General features: G+C 41.3%; 1 protein-coding gene across 1 annotated transcript in view; it reads right to left on the bottom strand.

Moving 5' to 3' along the window:
- Positions 1-19,655, bottom strand: part of st6galnac5a (ST6 (alpha-N-acetyl-neuraminyl-2,3-beta-galactosyl-1,3)-N-acetylgalactosaminide alpha-2,6-sialyltransferase 5a) — a 59,717-nt gene extending 40,062 nt beyond the window's left edge. Inside the window, exons 1-2 of the mRNA XM_073491488.1 lie at positions 19,602-19,655; positions 18,591-18,800 (exon numbers count right to left, since the gene is read on the bottom strand). Of these exons, the coding sequence (XP_073347589.1) occupies positions 18,591-18,800; positions 19,602-19,616 (225 nt within the window). The 5' untranslated portion in view covers positions 19,617-19,655. The remainder of the gene's footprint in view (positions 1-18,590; positions 18,801-19,601) is intronic.
- Between the last annotated feature and the right edge of the window lie 276 nt (positions 19,656-19,931).

Genomic DNA, 19,931 nt, shown 5'->3' with positions numbered 1-19,931 from the left:
GAGCAAATTAGCACAAAAAATATATTTTTCCTCAGATTTTCTAGAAATTTGGTTCTGAGTTCTGTAAATTAGCGCTACATTTAGGTGGAAACGTGAACCTCAGAACTTCTCAAATTGTGTCATTTAAGATTTCAAAAAAGTCCAAAAATAAAAACAAATTTCTGTAGCAGCACACTGCTTGTTCTTCTATCCTACAGTTATTAATCATCCCACGACCCCTCAGAAAGGGCTTGGAAAAAATGTCCTCAAAATAATTAATTGCAATATTTTCAGCTATATCTCAATCCACAATATATATCTCCTCAAAACCACGTCATAAATTGTAGGATGGGGCGATAAAATCAAATATTTTTGACCGGATACCTCCACAATATTGTGACAATATTGTTGGATGACTATTGATACTTTCACGAAATATTAACACAACAAGTTTTTGATAAATAAGTGGGTTAAGAAGTATTAGAACAAGTAGAACAGTCTGATTAATTCAGAAGAGGACATCACATTACTGTAATGCAGCCTTTAAAACCAGGAAAAGACAAACACACATGCCATATCACAATATAACAATTTAATAATTTCATACCCGATAATACATCCGTTACAGTCGCCATTCATGTTGCATATCAAAAAGTTTGACTTTTTGATAGTTTAAGTATTTTTTACTGCTAATAACGCAGAACTTTTACTTGCATTGCTGTATTAGTTCCACTCCTGAGTGTGCAAAGTCAAATGACTCACATTAATAATAATAACGATGAGCCACCCTGCATGAAAAAGCTCAACTTCCCAGTGTGGTGGAGTGGAACTTAGAGAAGAGCTTGTTTATGAGACGCAGACTTTTAATAGGAAAACGCTGATGAAATGAATCACAACACTAATGTTTATTGCCAAGGTAATGCCTATTCATTTACTTAATGGACACACACCTGAGATGCAATAATAGCCAAACTGGTGATTAGGAACTAGCGAATGAATGAGGTTTACATTCACACAGGTTGATTTTCACAATGAGAGAAATAATTCCTTGCAGCAGCTCCAGAACTGAGTCACATCAGTAAATGGCTGTTTGGAGGGTTTTATTTGTCCCTGTTTTTCACCAAGGTGATGAGCCTCATTAGTCTAATCCTCAGAGTATTGTGCCTACCAGGAATTCATAAAAACACAAACAATGCACGCATGCATGCAAACAGCCTTCTGTCGGGGGGACAGTGTTTTATCCCTTAATGAGCGCTGATCAGTGATTTTCCTGTTATAGCACGCTGAAACAAAGAAAGAAGGAGCATAACATAGCTACGGTGAAGGAAAAAGAAGGTACTCAGAAACTATATTTAGTACTTTATTTTGAAAATATCAACACTGACACATCGATGTGTTAGCAGCATTTAGCAGCATTAGGGAGTTTGAATCTAGTGGTTTCCAACATGGAGTCTGGCCCCCTCAATGGGTAAATGTGGCAGGCTGTGAGACGATTAAAGGAACAGTTCACCCCATAATGAAAAAAAACAAAAAACATTTCTCCTCTTACAGTATATGTAGTGCTGATTATCTGAGATGCCGAGTTCGGAAAAATCGTCTGTAGAAATGTCTGCTTGGCTGGAATATAATGGAACTAGATGGTACTCAGCTTGTGGAGCTCAAATTTTTCAAAAAAACCCCAACTTTTCAAAATGTTTCAAAACCTTCAAAAGGGGGTCTTGAGATCAAGACCAGTCTCTAGTAGTACAACACTAATGCAGTGGAATAAAAAGTATTCTCCCATTCATTCCTTTCTACTTCACTACATTTCCCCCTGAAACATGTAGGAAGTGTAAAGCAGCATCAAATACCTCAGAATATAGTCTCACTTTTGTGAAGATACTTTCTTGCTTTCCTCCACTACAGTTTGTAATGTCAGAAGCACTATAACTGATATTAATGCCTGTGCAGTCCATACTGTTCCTCTCGGTTATTAGTGAGCATCTGATGCTATCATCATCATCAAGGCTTTCGTTGCATTATTAATGAGATGATGATGGAGGGCGGAATTAACACTGATTACGAGTCGAGGATATGGAGTCATCTTCAGCTCATAAATAGACAGATAGTCTTTTGCATTGCCGAAATGAGTCTGCATCTGTTAAATTCATTAGCTGTGGCCAGCTGTCTTTATATCCTTCTTCTTCAGCGTAAAATGATGATTAAGGGTGTTATCTAGTGTTAAAAAGTTGTTTTTTTTCGTTCCAAAACTTTCTTCCCTGCTCAGTGTCGATGTTTTGACACCAAACTTTGTCGAGTTTCAAAGCATCAGCACTGATCTTGGAGGAAATTTGGGTATTTGGGGACCACTTCTGAACTTCTATTAACCAAAGCAGGGCTCTTTGATTTGAAGATCTAAAGTATAACAAGTGCTGAACTTCACTCGTGGTTCGATTTATTTATCCTGACTGCAAATAAGACGAGTCAGAGGTTTCAAAAGATTACTTGACTTGAAACAAGTCGAGTTCCTTCATAAATGAAAGGTTAATCCCTGCTGACATGATCAGAAAGACACACAAGTGCTGTTCCAAATGTTCAATTTCACTTTTTATAAGATTGTTTTTGTACCGCAGGCAAACAATGCATTTCACTTATTTAATTACAAAAGTAAGAGGAACCTTTTTTTAAGAGTAACCTGCCTGCTGGCTTGTAATGAACACGAATCCCACTTGATTTTGAGCTTATTATCTCAAAGAACGAGCATCCATTGATTTTACAAAATAGCTGTCAGGCTATAATTTGGTCTATTTGTTATTTGTTCAGCACAGGTTAATTTTGCTGTGCAGTAGCACAGAGGAAAGACTAATAAAGACTCAACAAAAATAGCAAGGCTGATTTAAAAACTTTCTGCAGCTCTGAATCACCTGTTAAAAGCTGACTGAGTTAAACGTAGATAATGAAAAGCACCAGAACTGTTCAGAAGTGTTTTTTTTTAGTCACTGTGTGTGTCCTCTGACAGTGTAAAGTATTAATAGTCATAATCTTTTTATAGCACATCATCTAAGAAGTGTGTTTTGTGGGGTTTTCAGTGCAACCTGGATTTTGCGAGTATTAGATTTCTGATTAAGGCTTCGGTTTCCATGAAACCTTTAACATGACTTCATACAATTAACCATAGAGAAGTGGCAAAGTGGAATGAGGTATCTGGAATGACACAGGTTCATAAGTAAAAGTCCCATTATTTTTTCCCATATAAATAACATTTTTTACTGACAGATGAACCCCTCGGCTCTTTTTCCTCTCACACCCTCTGTAATCTAGACATAATATGGGCTGGCTTTGAATCTTGACCAACATGTAAATTGTTTAGTTTGTTCCTGTTTTTACCAGCTAAGGAACATTGTTGAACTTCTGCAATTCCTGTTTTCCCCGTCTTAGCAAAGCGTCCCTGAAGCACTTACAAATGTCTCAAAATGCTGCTGCCAGATTTTCTGACCAAGCCGTCCAAAAAGGTCTCATGTCATCAGCCCAGTGGCCAGGATATAATGTTAGCAGTCAACGTTTCTGCAAACCACAGATACGTCCAAGGTTGACACGTTTACCAAACATGGCATATTATGTTCACATTATATCCTTATTAGCCGCCTGTCTCAGCAGGAGGTAGATGGTACAGAGGTGGTGTTATTACAGCCAACAAGGTTTTCTAATTGGCCAACTGGAGTTCGAGTCACATCACTAAATATTTTTATTGACGCCTGGAGACATTTCCTGTTTTGTTTTTTGTTTTTTTTGGCAACCAAAACCAACTATTTTCAGAGAAAGTTGGACCATTTTCATCTGTGAGCATGGCGACCAATACGGTATTTTAAGCTAGACCGTGATGCTTTCCTCACCCTAAAAGTGTTTTTTGTGCATAAACATTAACAGAGCATATGCACTGCAGCGTTGTGACAAGAGAGAAATAGTCAATTCAACCTAAACAAATGTAAAGTTGCAGCACAAAGAAATGGTCTTGCAGAAACATACTTAGCTAACATTAATTCTTGTGATCGGATTGATGTCACACCAATCCTGATGTCTTTACACCGGCTTCCCATCAAATTCAGAGTCCAGTTCAAGAGCCTTGCATGGTCAGACATCCGCCTACGTTCAAGAACTACTGCTGCCATGTAATACAAGTTCTCTCAGATTGTCTGTTGAGGGTTTGACATCTGCTCCCACAAGCTGCTATATAAAAACACATACATGCATACATACTTACTCTTGTATGGCTTGCATCATCATTAAACTGTCTTGTGTGGATCATCTGTCCAAAAGCTAAACAGATGCAAATTAGAATGTCTGGATCTATGATGTGAAAAGTCATTTGGCGCATTTCACTATGAAACGCCCAATCACAGAGCTTACAGCTGTGTGACAATAGCAACTATAACCGCATTTTGTTCACAAATGAAGCGTTTTGAACTTGTTACAGCTCCGACTCACATCTCTGGCTTCCTCTTCATGCCAATAGTGGCTGAGGCCTATTGGTATTAAATTAATTTATTATTGTATTATTAATTTAAACCCATCCGCGATAACTAAACGAGAGCCAAAGTTTCAAAGTTGTGTTCATAAAGCCTCTGTGGTTGTTACATTATCTGGGAGCACATTTCAACGCAAAGTAACATTGAGGATATTGTTAAAACAGAAAAACATAATGGGGAAAAACACTTCTGCATCCAGCGTCTCGCCCCGCTTCACATGTCTATACTGTTTGTTTAACTGCAGGAAATTGAGTCTTTTGATGAGATTGTGTTGAGCCTGTGAGGGTTGGACCACATCAACACCCTCTGCCTCCCCGCCTAAAATCAATTTAGCCGTCCTGACAATCATGGAAACTTCCACTGTTGACCTAAATGTCAGTGTGACCCACTTGTGACTGCTGAGGCTTGTCCAAGATCTCAATAGAGTTAAAATCTGAGGTGAACACTGCAGTATACAAACTTCCCTCAATCCTCAAGGATTCGAGGGGGGTGAGAGGTTCTGTGTCTACGGGATAGAAATATATTTTTCTCAGGTGCTGCCTGGACGGTCATGAAGCGGTGAAATGCTCCAATTTTTATGACTTTCTGGAACAAACAAACCAACAGTCACACCTGCTCGCCACAACGCCTGACACGGCGTGAACAAGTGTGAAAACGACAGAGCTGTGAGGACAAATTCTGACCTCCACACTTTTTAAACAACTCCTTTCTCTGCCGGCTATTTCCACTGCAGCAACACACCAACACCTCTGCTTCTGCATCTGTGCAGCACGACAGCACTTCATTATAATGCAGTTCTTTCACAGATTTTACCTTTATCAAATAATTGCAGCTTCAAGTGATTTGGATATTGCACTCAGGCATATTACAATTTTGATTATATTTTAATTGATTTTGCAGCCCTAATCTTCCCCTAACCTTTACCGAGCGCTGACAGAGCCTAAACGTAACCATAAAAAGTGGAATAATGCTGTAGTCACAGTGAGTAGACCGTGTATTGCAAGAATGCTTATTTTGGGGGGTTAATTAACAACATTTCCTTATTATGTAAATAGAAAACAAATGACACATTTTTTGTCGCAAATTATGTGTGTGTGTATTAATAATTTCTAGGAGACAGCACTGAATACAGAGAGTGTGTTATGTTGCCTTCATGTAAGCCAAAGGTAATCTGGATGCCTCACATCAGCCAAAGTCCACTGCTCGATGATAATAAACCCACACTTAATGGATAGTGTCACTGCACAGCATTTTAATCCTCCCACAACTAAGACTGTAATTATAAAACCATGAAGGCTCGAAAGTCGTTAACATGGGAATCTTTCCTATCTCTGCCACATTTTCACTGTTCATTTAAGCTACATATACATACATACATACATACATACATACATACATACATACATACTGTATGTCTCTGTAAGCTAGATCCCAAACCAAGTGTTTCCCACACATATATTTTACTTGGGCAGGCCGCCCAGGTATATCAACGGCCATCCAAGTATATTTGGCAACCCATTTAAGCACTTTATACTTTTCTTTTTTTTATCCATCTGAGAGAGCGATGCCATCAGCGATCGATTAAATTAGTGACAATCGGCGGTCACTCTTCCCCTCCCGTCGACTGTCAATCACACTTGCTCTGCAGATAGAAAGAGAAACTCTCTGGTATCACATCCCTCCTGTAAATGCACCGATTCGGATGCAACCTCTGCAATTTAATGTAGGCCTACAGATGCCGGTGTTTTGTACAAACTTGTAAGTGCACCTGGTAGTTGCATTGTCATTGGTGGATGTGTTTTGAATGGATACATAATTAACAACAAGCTTCCTCCACAGGTGGCCCACCTGCTGTTATGACAACGGAATGAAAAAATCCTAAACGCAAGGTTTGTTTTTTGGGCGACTTTATAGAAAACTTACTGCTGATGAAAAAAAGCAGATAACGATGTAGAGAGAAAAAGAAAAGACAGAAGAGAAGGGTAGTTGATGTTTGAGTCTCGTTCTCAGGTCGTCAAATACTGATCCCCGCACGCCACACACACACAGCCATTCTGTGGGAAAACAATGAAATCTGATTGCAATCTGTCTCGGTTTACCCGGGCTACATGCAAATTAGGGTCAGCTCTACTCCAACGCTGTTTGGCAACTGACAAAAAGGCCAGAAAAAGAAAGTCTTGTGGAGCTGAGCAGTTCAGGTTCAACAACAGAGACACACAGATTTTTCTTGCTTTTACAGAGTCTCACTCACTTCACTTTGACATCCAACATATCGGTTAGAGGTCAGACTGATCAGGGATCAAATATACAACAACATGGTTCACATTATATATATATATATATATATATATATATATATATATATATATATATATATATATATATATATATATATATATATATATATATATATATATATATATAAATATAACCATCTGTATTTAAGTTTCTGGAGGATAAAGATGGCTTGTTTCAATGTGACTTCGGCTGATATAATAACAGGCTTATTCTACAGTGTCGTGAGTAATGACTGTGTATGCATCTTGAAGGGACATATGCGTTTACATCTTACATTTGCAGCCCATCACCTACAGAGGTAGTTTGAACAATCAGATTTCAGTCCATCTCAAATTTTGGATGCATTTACACTTTTTGAGCCTCCAGAGCAGCTGATATGCTCCTGTTCCCTCGTCTGGTGTTGCGATGATGCTGGGCAGAGAGCTGTCACGCTAAAATGTCTCATAGGTGTACAACTGGGCTGAGATCTGGTGACTTAGAAGGACATAGCATATGACTCACATGATTTTCTCATAAACCTGTTCTCATTCCTGGAAATTGATGTAAAGTCATCCTGAAACGCCTATTGCAGTCTTGTTTAACCATTTTGAGTACGGACGTGGTCTTGGGCTCTTTTGAAAGGTTATAAGCTGATGAGAAATACGAGGATCTAAGATCTCTAACGATGTGGTGGTTCAGCGAGTCCTCATTTCCTCTATGGAAGCATCTGCACTTGTTTCTACACACATCTATCCAGATCTCTGCTTCAATTCATTACAAGTTTCTACGACAAATTTGACTTTGTCAGTGCAGGGGACAATGCACCATCGAGAGTTTGGACTATCTATGGAATCTGTTTTACACTACAGAGAATTGGGGTCCCACAAAAGACCCTGCTGTTGATTTAACCTGAATTAATGCAGAGTCCCTCCAGCAGAGAGGAAGGAAGACGGAGGCGGAAGCAGCTCTGTTCGAGCCCAGGAAAAATGCTTACTCCTCAACAGCACTGAAGGTGCAATCAGCAGGCTCGTGTAGTGAGAGCGTGAGACCAAAGAACCTTCGATTGAACAACCATGACACCGTCTCCTCAATGAGGGTTATGATGGGATATACATCAAAGTCCGCTCTGTAATTGGGACCGTCTCCACTAAAAGGCAGAGATCGCAGATTTTATGTCACATCAGCGAAACACTACAAGGCTACAGGGGGTTGCTTCTTTCTTCATTCAAGGTTTCCTCTACAACTTCTGCTTTGTCATATCTTGTTGTATAAAAAAACTTCCCCAACTTTAATAAAGTCCTGCACCTTTACTCTATTTTTAGCCAAGAAGTTCACCGTTTTGGCAAACCCCAGGTCTCCATAATTAATAACCTCGCTATCCAATATGTTTCTAATCTGGGAGGGGTAATGCTCAAGGCATACAGAAAGAGATTACGCCAAAATACAAGTAACAGTTTCATCATTCCTCTCTCCCACCATGGAGGACATGCTCATTAATCACGCCTAAAGAGCTGAGTAATGTAGCCGGCCTCATGCGTCTGTGGAGCCAGAGGAAGGAAAAGCAAAGAAATTAGGTTTTATTGCAATTCTTCCTGCCAGCCGTCTCTTTGCATTCGCTCTCAACGATGGTGGAAGGCGGCGGCAGCCTATCATCCATCTCCTGATGTTGTGCCAAAAGGTATCATCCATTTATCACAATTTAACCTTTTCAGATCCCTCACAGGTCTCTCAGGGGCCAAACAAGGAGAGTGCTCCATGGGCTACAGCTTACCGAGCACCAAAGGTTAAAACATGGAGATGCATGAAATCATCATTCTGCTCATGACTCGTGCCTCAAGAAATTTACCTCCACTTCCTTTATGTTAAAAAAATATGACTTCACCGGTGATTCCCTAACCATTGAATGCCAAAAGGCACCGAGTGTGAGATTACTGCGTCGAGGGAATGCTTATCGAGAGGCAGCGCCCCCTCCCCCTTCCCACTCTTCATCCATAATTGCTTTCCAGGCCTGCATTGGAAAGAGCCTGGAGCTGTGTTATGTTTGGCGGGAGCAGAATGCACTGGAGATAAGTTGAAATCCAAGACTATGCCCCAATTGGGACCACTGTGGCATAACGAAACCACTATTCTCTTCTTTTCAGTTGAAACGGAGCATTTTTAGTATTCCAACAAGGTTTGTGCATAAAAATAGTGGTTATCTGTTGCTAATGTTTCGAGCAGTTTGCATTGTAATTTAAAACTCAAAATGGGACAAAACACTGAGACCACACATGCACAAGTTTATGCACATACACACTCACAGACCTGCAGACTTCACAAACACTGTTAGTTTGCATAAAATGACTACAGAGTCCTTGGCCATAACGGCCTAATTGGGGAGTTTTCTGTCTCGCTATCCAGCTGGCTGATTGCATCGCAAAATCCTAATGAACGGTGAAAAATGGCTTTGTTGCTCAGAGAAAACTATCGAAGATGTGACTGCCTGAGATGAAATATTAAACATCTCACTTCTCCAGCTGTCACTAAAGCTGTGGTTGGGAGAGGGATGCCTTGTCATGTCTCCTTGGCACAGATGGCTCCGTTCTCCTTGGCTCATGCCTTAAGGCACAGTGTACCTACACAGTCAGTGTTTCCAGCTCAGAGATGTCTAAAACCGACTCTGTCCAAAGTTTGTGCTTTGTAGATTTCTTGTTTCTGGTTTTTCTCTTTTTTTTCTTTTCTCTTGTTTTGCAATGCAAGCAGTGAAGCTGTAGGGATGGGAATGTGGGTCTATTGTTTGGGCCAGTCAGTCAGTTCAAAACTTTTGTGCAAACTGAAATATGTCGACAACCATTCGTTGTTTTGCAATAAAATTTGGGTCAAACATTCACTGTTCCTAGAGGATGAAACTACCACCATCAGCAAGTCAAGGTTTTCACTTACTCAGTGAAATAGCTCAACATCCACTCAATAGTTTGGCACAAAATTTAGTTCAGACATTCAGGCTCCCCAGAAGATTAATTCTAATGACTCTGGTGATCCCCTTCTTTTCCTCTAGTGCCACCACAAGGTTGACATTTGTCTTTTTTTGAGAATTGTCTCAACAGCTATTGGATTGGTCGTCGTTAAATTTTGATTCAAACATTTGTTGTTGCCAGAGGATGAATCATGCAAACTTTGATGATCATCTAACTTCATCTACCGCCACCAGCAGGTCAGGTCGAGTTTTCACTTATTCAGTGAAATATCTCAGCATCCACTCAGTAGATTGGCACAAAATTAAGCTGAGAAGTTCAGACGTTATGGTCCCCAGAAGATGAATTCTAATGACTTCGATGATATCCTCCTTTTCCTCGAGCGCCACCACAAGATCGACATTTGTCTTTTGTGTGAATTGTCTCAACAACTATTGGATGGATAACCATGAAATTTGGCACAGACATTTGTGTTCCCTTCAGGATGAACTGTAGGGCCACACAATATATCGCTTCAGCATTGACATTGTGATGCATTTATGCGCAACAGTCACATCGCAGGCAGTGCAGTTTGAAGTAAGGCAGTCTTGGCCTTTTAGTAATACGAGTTACAACAAAGTAAAGGCAAATACAGCAAGCGGCTAGTAGGGTTGCCATGGTCATACCGTGTTTAACACCACTATTACCTGGTACACCGGCTTATTACAAGAAAAGATGCTGGCTATCTATAGAGCACTCTGTTAATTTACTCCTAAACAGTCATTTTTGACAGCAGATCAGCTTTATATTATAAGTAAAGGAGTAGTTTTATACAGTCTGTGGGATTATGAACTCAAACGTGACTCCTGCTACTCTATGCTGCAAATCTGCTGCTGTTGCTGCTGTACTGAGTAGACGCCTTCAGCTTATAATGTAGTATGTATAGATTTTTAAAAAAGCAAAACTACAGTGGGGGCGGTGGGCAAGATGTGTAATCGATGTTCACCCAAACACTGTGTACCAACAGTAACACCAACTATCGCAGCAAGCCTTGCGGAGAAACAAGGATACCCTAGTCTGTTGCATGCCACATTTTGGGTGTTGTCATGGCTTAAAAACTAACATCGATAGAAAGATATGATCTCATCTTAAAGTCAAGAGTCTGCAGATTGACTCCATGCCTGATGTGTTATGATCCACTAGTTATATTTGAGCCGAGATGAATTAATCCCCCGTTTACGACTGGTGGGAGTTGGGAGTGTAGTCGAGTGCCATTCAAGTGAGTTACAAAGGTTTTGACCGATCAGTAAACCCTCAATGTTTACACCAATCTAAAATTAAAATATGTAACTTTTTAAATTTTAACTAGCACTGGGATTACAGGAATAAACACTCTGAGGCAAAACAGAGTTATTCGATTCATCCGGTGAATTTATATTGCATATATTATAAGAAGAACGTGTGGAACAAAAAGGCAAACTCTCTCGTTCCACATCATCAGTTTTGATCCTTTTTTCTAAACTGTCCATCGTGAGTCCAACAATGTTTCAGGAGTGCAATGCTAAATCTGTGAAGTGCAGTCTCACAGAGCTGTCGGCGTGGCTGTATGCCCTTCGCCTTGTCTGCTAAGAAGCAAAAGGTTTGACTTTTAATCATATAAAAACATCTTTCGTCTTGTTAGAGAGGAAGAGTCAGCCCCGTTCATCCCTTTCCAGTGTGACATCAGGGTGCCCCTCATCTTTGATAAGACTCCTTGCTCTCGTCTGCAAAATCTCCTCCGTTACTTTGCCTCCACCTGTCTTGCAGGACATTAGTTAGAAATCCTCCTGATGCTGGTGTCAGAGAGGCAATCAGAGGGAGATTGTTATGCAGTCTCGTTCTCCCATCTCCACGGAGAGACGGGCGGGAGTGGTTTCCTGTCCTCTTCCTCCTCTTACTTCTTCTCCTCACTCACAAAATAAAACGGAGCACACTTCCATAAGAAAGGAAACCCCTTGGGATTTCACTCTCTATCTTCCACTTATGTGTCGGTTTCTGCCTCCTTCTTCACTCCCTCGTCTCATTCTCCCAGGCTGAACCTTTCCCGGGTCCTATATTCTCTTTTATCACACTCTCCGTACTCACCCTTTCCTAGTTTTGTCCTCTTCTCTCATTCTCTTTGCCCTTACTCTGCAAGAGTTTCTCTCCCTTTTCATCTCCTTCCCAAGTTTCTTTCTTTGCTTCCTTATCTTGTCTCTCTGCTCCACACTCTTCACAGCACATGTACAGGCCAACCGATGCTGCTGCATTGCTAGAAATAAATTACCCTTCTTTCTGACCTAAATCAAACATGTTGCATTGAGAGGGTTAAATGGATTTCAGATGCATAAATACTGACTGTAAAATACAAAGAAATATCCTCATATTTTAGTTCATAACCCAGTTAGACGGAATAAAAATCCAATGTTGGCAAATGTTTTGGCATCTTGGCCAAAAGTCTGCAGAAAAAATTACAAGCTTCGAAATCTTTTCTGGGATGTGACGAGTTTGTGGAAAATAAAGTGAACCGGTCAAAGGCTGACTGGCACTGCACCCTCCATGCCATCTAGCTGATATCTTGGAAAGATCAATATAGCAGAGAGGTCAGCAAGCAAAGATGAAGAAGAGAAATGTTCACGTCGGGGTCTTTTTTTTCCAAACATAGATCATTCAGCGCTGCAGGAGAACAAATGTGACAGCCAAAAACATTTTCACTTCTTGATATACACAGAGGAAGCTCCTCCGCGTTGTCAAACCACCGGCAGGTCGCAATGGTTCTGAAAACTGAATGCAAAGCATGTGAAGGTTGTTCTGCATTATGCACTACCACATGCTGTAGTAGCAAAGTGCATTCAAATCATCAAGTATTGATCACAGCTTGCAGTGGCGGAATGTGAAGGGTGACATAATAGCAGGTCTGAAGAAGTATAAATGATGTTCAGTGGAGCCATGGCCCTAATTGATGTCCCTTGTCACCAAAACGTCAATAAGTTTATTGCTGAGAGAAAAAATAAATTGGTGGTTTACTTATGATGCTCGGCTGCCTCCGTCAGTGGGGGAAAATCAATTCTCATCCATAGCTGGGCTTACTGACGCATTACAGACAAATCCTCATCAAATCAAAACATACACGGTCACTGAATATTGGCATTTCAGGCAGTGAGAAAAAAGATGCTGATGCGTGTCCCATCAGCTGTCTTAAAATCTGACATACTCGTTTAATATGAGCTTCACTTCTGAGAGAACTGCGTGACTTAGCTGTGAAATTATTCTGGTTTGAACACCTCGAGTAAAAAAGCCTCGGGCGTATTGACCACAACTCTGTACAAATATTAACTGGATTTTAAAGTTTGGTGCCACACAAGATCATCAGACCATCATCCACATCCCAATTATAAGGACAGTTAAAAAGGTTAGGGAAAGGTTAAGAAACAGCCAAAATTCAAAAGGTGGCTACAAAACTACAGGGGGCAGCATAACTGTTACTAACACTATACTCTTTGCAGTAGCTGCAGGTACCTCAGTTAGCTGTGGAGCTAAGTGGCCAACAACCTCAGATGATGAGGAGGAGTCGCCACCAGCAACGGGGCTCAGTCAACCGGCTTCCCAGTGAACACGGCTGGACACCAGCCTATGGGCATGACAGAGGTCAGTTTGAAGACAGGGGATACAGTATGGAGGCGATTTACGGAGGAGGCTATCAGACTATCGCTTTTTGGTGGTTAGGACACAAGACAGCCTGAGGCTAGCTGGTTAGCATGCTAACTTCAGCAAACATTACAGGAACACAGCACACAGACGTCTTTGACATTTCGTCAACACTGTTAGTTCTTCACATTCTGTTGGTAATGTTAGTGCATTTTTTGAACATTTTAAGCTAAAACTCCAGCCATATATTACAAAAAAAAAAGTTGAAATTATCTGATTCCAGCTTCTTAAATGTGAATATTTTACTCCTCTGTCACAGTGAATTGAATATATTTGGATTGTGGACAAAACCAAACACTTAGTGACGTCATCTTGGGTTTTAGGAAAGACAAATCAACATTTTACAGACCATAAAACTAATAGATAAACTGAGAAAATAATCTATGAATGAAACGCCAATGAGATTTAGCTGCAGCCAGAACAGAGTCACATTTAAAGTTTACGCGCTTCCCTGAAAAATTCAGTTTTTCGACACGGCTCTTTTTGGTTTTGATAAAAATCTTACCAACTAAATTACTGAAATCTGGGGACAGAAAACCACACTGCACACAGCTCTAAAATAGAGTCCATTAATGCAACTCAAGTGACAAACAGGCTGTGCAAAAACCTCATCATAAACCAATTATCTAAACCAGATTATCCAGAAGCAAAAACAAAGATGAAGGCACGTGAAATGTTTGTAGTAGTTCTCAGGACCATTAAGGGCCGGATGTACCTCAGAATGGATGCAGACATCATGAGCTTGTTCATGCATTTTCTGTTTATGCTGCATTGGGAGTCTGAATAAGGAGACGTGCTCACACATAGTTGTCATTGGCACAGACTGGTGATTCACTTCAAAGAGTGTGCGAGACATGCGCATGTCGTGTGGCCGTGCAGGCACATAAAGTATCATTTGCACTTAAACAAGAACTTTGTCGATTTTCCACCAGCTTTGTATCACTATAATGTTGTTAGTATATGAAGAATGGTAGACTTCTTTCTATTTTGTCTGATCCCAGAGCCTCCAACTTTGTATTTCCACATTTATGTGCGAGCATCCACAGATACAAAGAGTTTAGTCGGATCAAGAGAGGGAGCCGCCCCTCTCTCGCTCTCTTAGATACCACCAAACTCCATCAAACTGTCTAAACTAGGCAGTGCTGATACTATAAACCACGACTACACTGCCTTTTTCTCACGTAAAATGTTCTCACAAACCTATTTCAGTGAAGTGTTCAGCTATAATACGATATTGTTGTTCTCAGCTGGCTGTCTTACTGTTTCCTGTTTCAAAACGGACTCCTAGCCAAAACTATCCCTGCCCGACTTGCAGTACATTCTCCATTAGTAGGAGTCTTAATCGGTCCCATGCAGCTCAGTGCATTGTGGTTGTTGTAGGTTTTTTATCTTTTGAGCAAAAGAAAATAACACACCCCTTTTTTCTCTGTTTTCTAAACAATTTCAAGAAATAGAATAGTCTCTCTACTGCATGAACAGCCCTGCAGCCTTTTATGCAACAGCTTTTCCAGCAGTGAAATACCTCTTTAATTTAAACCTTATCCCTTACAGGGACATGCTTCACCTAAACCAAACTCTAAATTCAACCCAAAAACCTAAGCCTCAAACACAATTGAAGAACTGAGGACTATATACCCTCCATCCTTGGGGGGTTATGCCAGCAGACTAGTGACCTTTGTTGCATGTCATTCCCCATCTATCTCTCTCTGTCCTCATTTTCCTCCATCTATCTCCCTTCATTTCCAAAAATATCTTCAATCTCAAGGTCTAAAACCCAACTTACAGAGAGATAAAAGGTACAAGAGCGACTAGTCAACCCTGACTCAAAGAAGTTCTGCAAAATCTAATTAATGTTTGAGAGTTTAAGAGTTTCAGTAATATTTCTTCACTTTTGTTTCAAAGCCATTTGGATAATAGGGGAAAAATGTGGATTTGACTACAATGTGTTTAACTGTCTGACTGCTCTCTGTTAAAGTGACATCACCAAATCCCCCGAGTGCAGCTTGAAAACTAATTCTTAATTTGTGATTAAATCAGAGCTAAAACTACACAAATAAAATAAAATGTAACATACAGTTCGGATATTTCCCCCTTGCGGTTCCTGAATAAATACAGTGCGTAATGTAAAGAGAAGTGTGAGTTCACCGTGTGCATACAAAAAGCCTCTAACATACATTTCCTGCAAAGCGGAGTGGAAACTGAAGTGGACAGACAAACAGTATTTCTCTGGAGTAAACTCTGCCAGCTGAACTTTCCACAGTCATCAACATTAAAGGTTTCCACACTTGTTGGTTTCTGCCCCAATGAGATTTCTCTTAATGAATAATACTTCCACCGTCTGTTGCCAACCTGCATTACTTTCTCACAAGATTAAGAGACTCTTCAGAGCCCCCGGTGTTTAATTTAGAAAAAGTTAATTTACCAGCCAGGCTGCTTCTTCTGACGTTCAGCAACAATGTGTTGACTTTAAAATCTGTTCAGCCGATACATGTTCATGCTGCTCATGTGGCTCGTGCACACAGCAGCAGCCTTCTCTAAGTGCAGGCCATACTTTGAAACTAAAGTGGAGGTCTGAGGGTCCTCCCCCACCCAACAATTTGAGTTTCAGAGATTTTCCTTCATCCTGGTGACTTTAAAAGAATGAAATAATAATAATAACTACACTGCAACTGTTTTTTAATGTTAAGTGCTTAGTAATTTTACTTTTAATTCGCAGGAAAGAATGCAGATTATTCCACCCCTCTGGCATGAATTAATATTCATCAGTTTTTTATTCATTCATCCATTTTTTGCCCCTGCCCCTTGGAGAGTATTTGCACACCACTGCCCTGAGTTTGTCAGCCTCTGGATGGTGATCAACACGGTGCGACCCCCGCGATCGACAGATAAATCAATGCGGCAGAATGCAAAATGCATGCCCCTTTCCTCTAAAACGTTCCTTCAGAAAGGAATTCTTCTTTCCAAGACGCCTGAAATTTGTTTCTTTCTGTCTGTTCTCCATTTCTCAGTCCTTCTCTCACACACTGAGGAGGACAAGGCTCAACAGTACAGCACACTACATGCTGTAAAGTGTGAGAAACAGGTTGTTATAAAGGGGGAAGGTGTGAAATTTTGTCATAAATTGGGAGGAATACAGGAGAAAAACGAGAGAAGGCAGTGAATAACGGGTTCTCCCAAGAGAATCGGGAGGGTTGGCAAGTGGGAGGAGGCAGCCAAATTACTCATATGCAAATCAACCTGCGACATAATCTGATGATATAAAACATGTTCCCAGCTTTCAACAGATACTTTCCAAGAAAGAGACACACAGCAGCACTGATGAGCCTGGCCATTCAATTCAGTGCAGACTCTGACAGAAGTGACTGTTTACATTTTCAGTCAGAAAGTCAATCAAATGATGACAAAGAGAAAAGACAAAGAGACAAAACTTTTTCAAAGACAAGCAAAACTACTACAAAGAGACACAAAACAACTATGAAGAGACACGAAATACAGAGAAACACAAAACGACTTCAAAGAGAAAGAAATGGCTACAAAGAGACACAAAATAACTACAAGGAGACGCAAAATGTGTACAAAAGAGACACAAAATCCCTAAAAAGAGACATAACATGGCCGCAGAGAAACCCAAATCACTACACGGTGACATGAAATGCCTAAAAAAAGAGACAGAAAACAACTACAAAGAAAAAGAAAATAACTACAGAGACAGAAAACGCACACAGTGACACAAAATGCCTTCAAAGAGATCCCAAATGTCTAGAAAGACACAAAACAACTACAAAGAGATACAAAATGACTACAGAGAAAGACAAAATGCCTTCAAGGAGAAGCAAACGACTACAAAGAGACACATGAGGACAACAGAAAAAACAAATAAAAACTACGAGACAGAAAACAAAGAGACACAAAATGCCTTTAAAGAGAAGCATAACGACTAACAAGAGATGCAAAACAACACAGAGACACAAAAATTACTACAGAGAAACAAAAAAAGACTACAAGAAGACGCAAAACACTCAGAGAGGGACTCAAAATGGTAACATTGAGAAGCAAAATGCCAACAAAGAAATGCAAAAACAACTCCAGAAATACATAATATGGCAGCAGAGACACAAAGCGACTGCTGAAAAATGCAATGTTGTAAATAAGAGCCACAAAATGTTAGTTACATACTGATTATATGAAACCGAGTTCTTTGCACATCTTCCAGCATCATGCAGCTGAAGGAGGTGCTTCTCAGTTCAGGGACAGCACATAATAAAGGAAGAAAAGAGGCTGGGGCACACTGTTGGATGAGGAGCCTTAAATTCTGCTTACAGACTAATATTTTGACACCAGTGCGTCTCCATCAGACTCATAGGGAGAAAAGTTACTCTGAAGGCTGCCAATCAATCGGCACGCTCCAGTCCCCCTTTCCCTCAGGAGTACAAACACATATCGTACCCGTTCCAGTCTGCTTGTCTTGCAGGAGGGTTGGGGAGCCGTTTAACAAGGGGCCCATTGTCTTATAATCTACGAGTCTGGCCAAAACCGTTTCTCTAAACTGTAAGCATCTTAAATCCAACAGTTGCAGAACTGTTGCATCCATCATTTGGCTCAGTGGAGCAGACCGCTTCACACACCGCCCAACAGCCCATCAACCAGATTGCCTGCAGAAGAAGCAGCGCTGTCTTGTATGTTGCCTAAAAAAAAGCCTTTACGAGGTGATTAGGTCTGCTTTACTTGCAGCGCCTCTCGCTCCCCGGTACTCACATTGATTGTTTTCTCCTGGCTTGGTAAATAGATGGAAGTCAATACACCCCCACAGTGACGTCAGGGTTCACCTAGCTTTAGGTCTCCAGGGCTCATCAATTCGAGCGTAAGAATGCAGCCAAGGATTTCATTTGTAGCCTAAGCTGTTATTAGTAACGACAGGTGGGTATTGAGTGTGGTGCAACACTGTGCTGGAGAAAATTGTGATAAATGACAAGTGGGAGGCTCCCTCTCTCTCTCTAAAGAGCTGTGTGGATAGATGACTGCTGGTCATTAGACAGGAGGGAAGGTGTGTGTGGATAAAGATGCAGTGCAGAAATGCAAAAAAAGCACACCTGGCTTCACCTTCAAAGGCTTTGGTGAACCACATATGAACACATCCTCCCCTTCCCCGCATTAAGTCACATCTGTTTACCTTATGGTCGATGATGCCGCTGTATCCCTGAAGGGCCGGCGGGTGAGGCTTGGCCACCCTGACGGAGGCTTCAGTGGGCCGCCGCAGCTGTTCATGCTGCCGGATGCGCGTGTCGTTAGCGTCCCTGGAAGCGCCGGTGAAGCTGCCGTTGTACACGAGGAACAAGCTGGCGCACAGCAGGAGCACGAGAAGCACCGCAACCCCATGACGCTACAAAAACAAAGACACAAGCAGATGCTGACAAATGAGCCCTGTTGCACTGGAGTTCAGGCTGCACCTTTAGGCGCAGTGGCAGGTGAGAGCGCAGCCATCATAATCCTCATCCTCATCATCCCAACTTCCTGTGATTCATGTCACGTGCGACCAAAACTTAAAAAAACAGATCTTATCGATTCCACTTAAGGGCACAGGCCCGATCATGACATTGACAAGATGTCACGCTGTTAATGATGATCTTGAATTAGTTTGCATGCATGCATTTTAAGCACATCTGCAGCAGGGCACCAGTCACAGTTACACAGCTGTGAAGTGAGAGTTCGTAATGAGATCCTGACCTTGTGAGTGAGAAGGTGCCTCAGTATAAATCAATATTAAATTACAGATAAGCAGCACGAGACACTTTTGATGTGTTTACTTCCTGCTGGATGTGTGGATCTGTTTCTTGTTTTGTTTTTTTATTTCACTAAAGTAAAACAAATAAACCAAATTCTCATGCACTTTTTTTTTTCAAATGCATGCATCTGCATTCAACGCAAGCAAAACAAACAGCCAGCTCCGTGCTCCATGCTGTCTGTAGTATTTATTGTAAGACTGAGCCGGAGCTTAGTTGCCAAACAGCTGGATGCCCATTGTTCACATCCTAATCTCTTGATCCGGCGGAGTACACACAGCGGCGGCGTTATGGCGAATGGAGCGCACTTCACAGAACAATGCTGGATTAATAAAAAAAAAAAAAAAAAAAAAAGCGAGCACAAACAGTTTCCTACAGGGCTACAAGGCAGAGACCTTTACCATAGGTGTCTTCATTTTGCAGCGCGCTGTCTTCTCACTGCGGCTCAGTGCGTCTGGCTCCACTTTCTCTCATGGTCCAGCGGCATCTGTCCGCGTCCCGGATCCACTCCAGTCCGTCCGCACTGTGCCTGCCAGCCTGCCTGCCTGCCTGCCTGCCGCTGCCTGTGTGTCTTCAGACCGGAGCCCAGGCGCAATTCATACTGTGGAGACCGAGGCGACAGATGTTCACTATCGTACCTCTGCTGGGTCTTAAAACCCCCCGAGTTCATGGGCTGAAGAGCGGAGGAAGCGCAGCGCAGTTAATTAAAGACACTACCTGCAAGAGGGCGA

The sequence above is a fragment of the Pagrus major genome, chromosome 21 (assembly GCF_040436345.1).
Source record: "Pagrus major chromosome 21, Pma_NU_1.0".
Taxonomy (NCBI): domain Eukaryota; kingdom Metazoa; phylum Chordata; class Actinopteri; order Spariformes; family Sparidae; genus Pagrus; species Pagrus major.
Note: the sequence above shows the minus strand (reverse complement) of the source record. Positions and strands in the feature narration are given on the sequence as shown.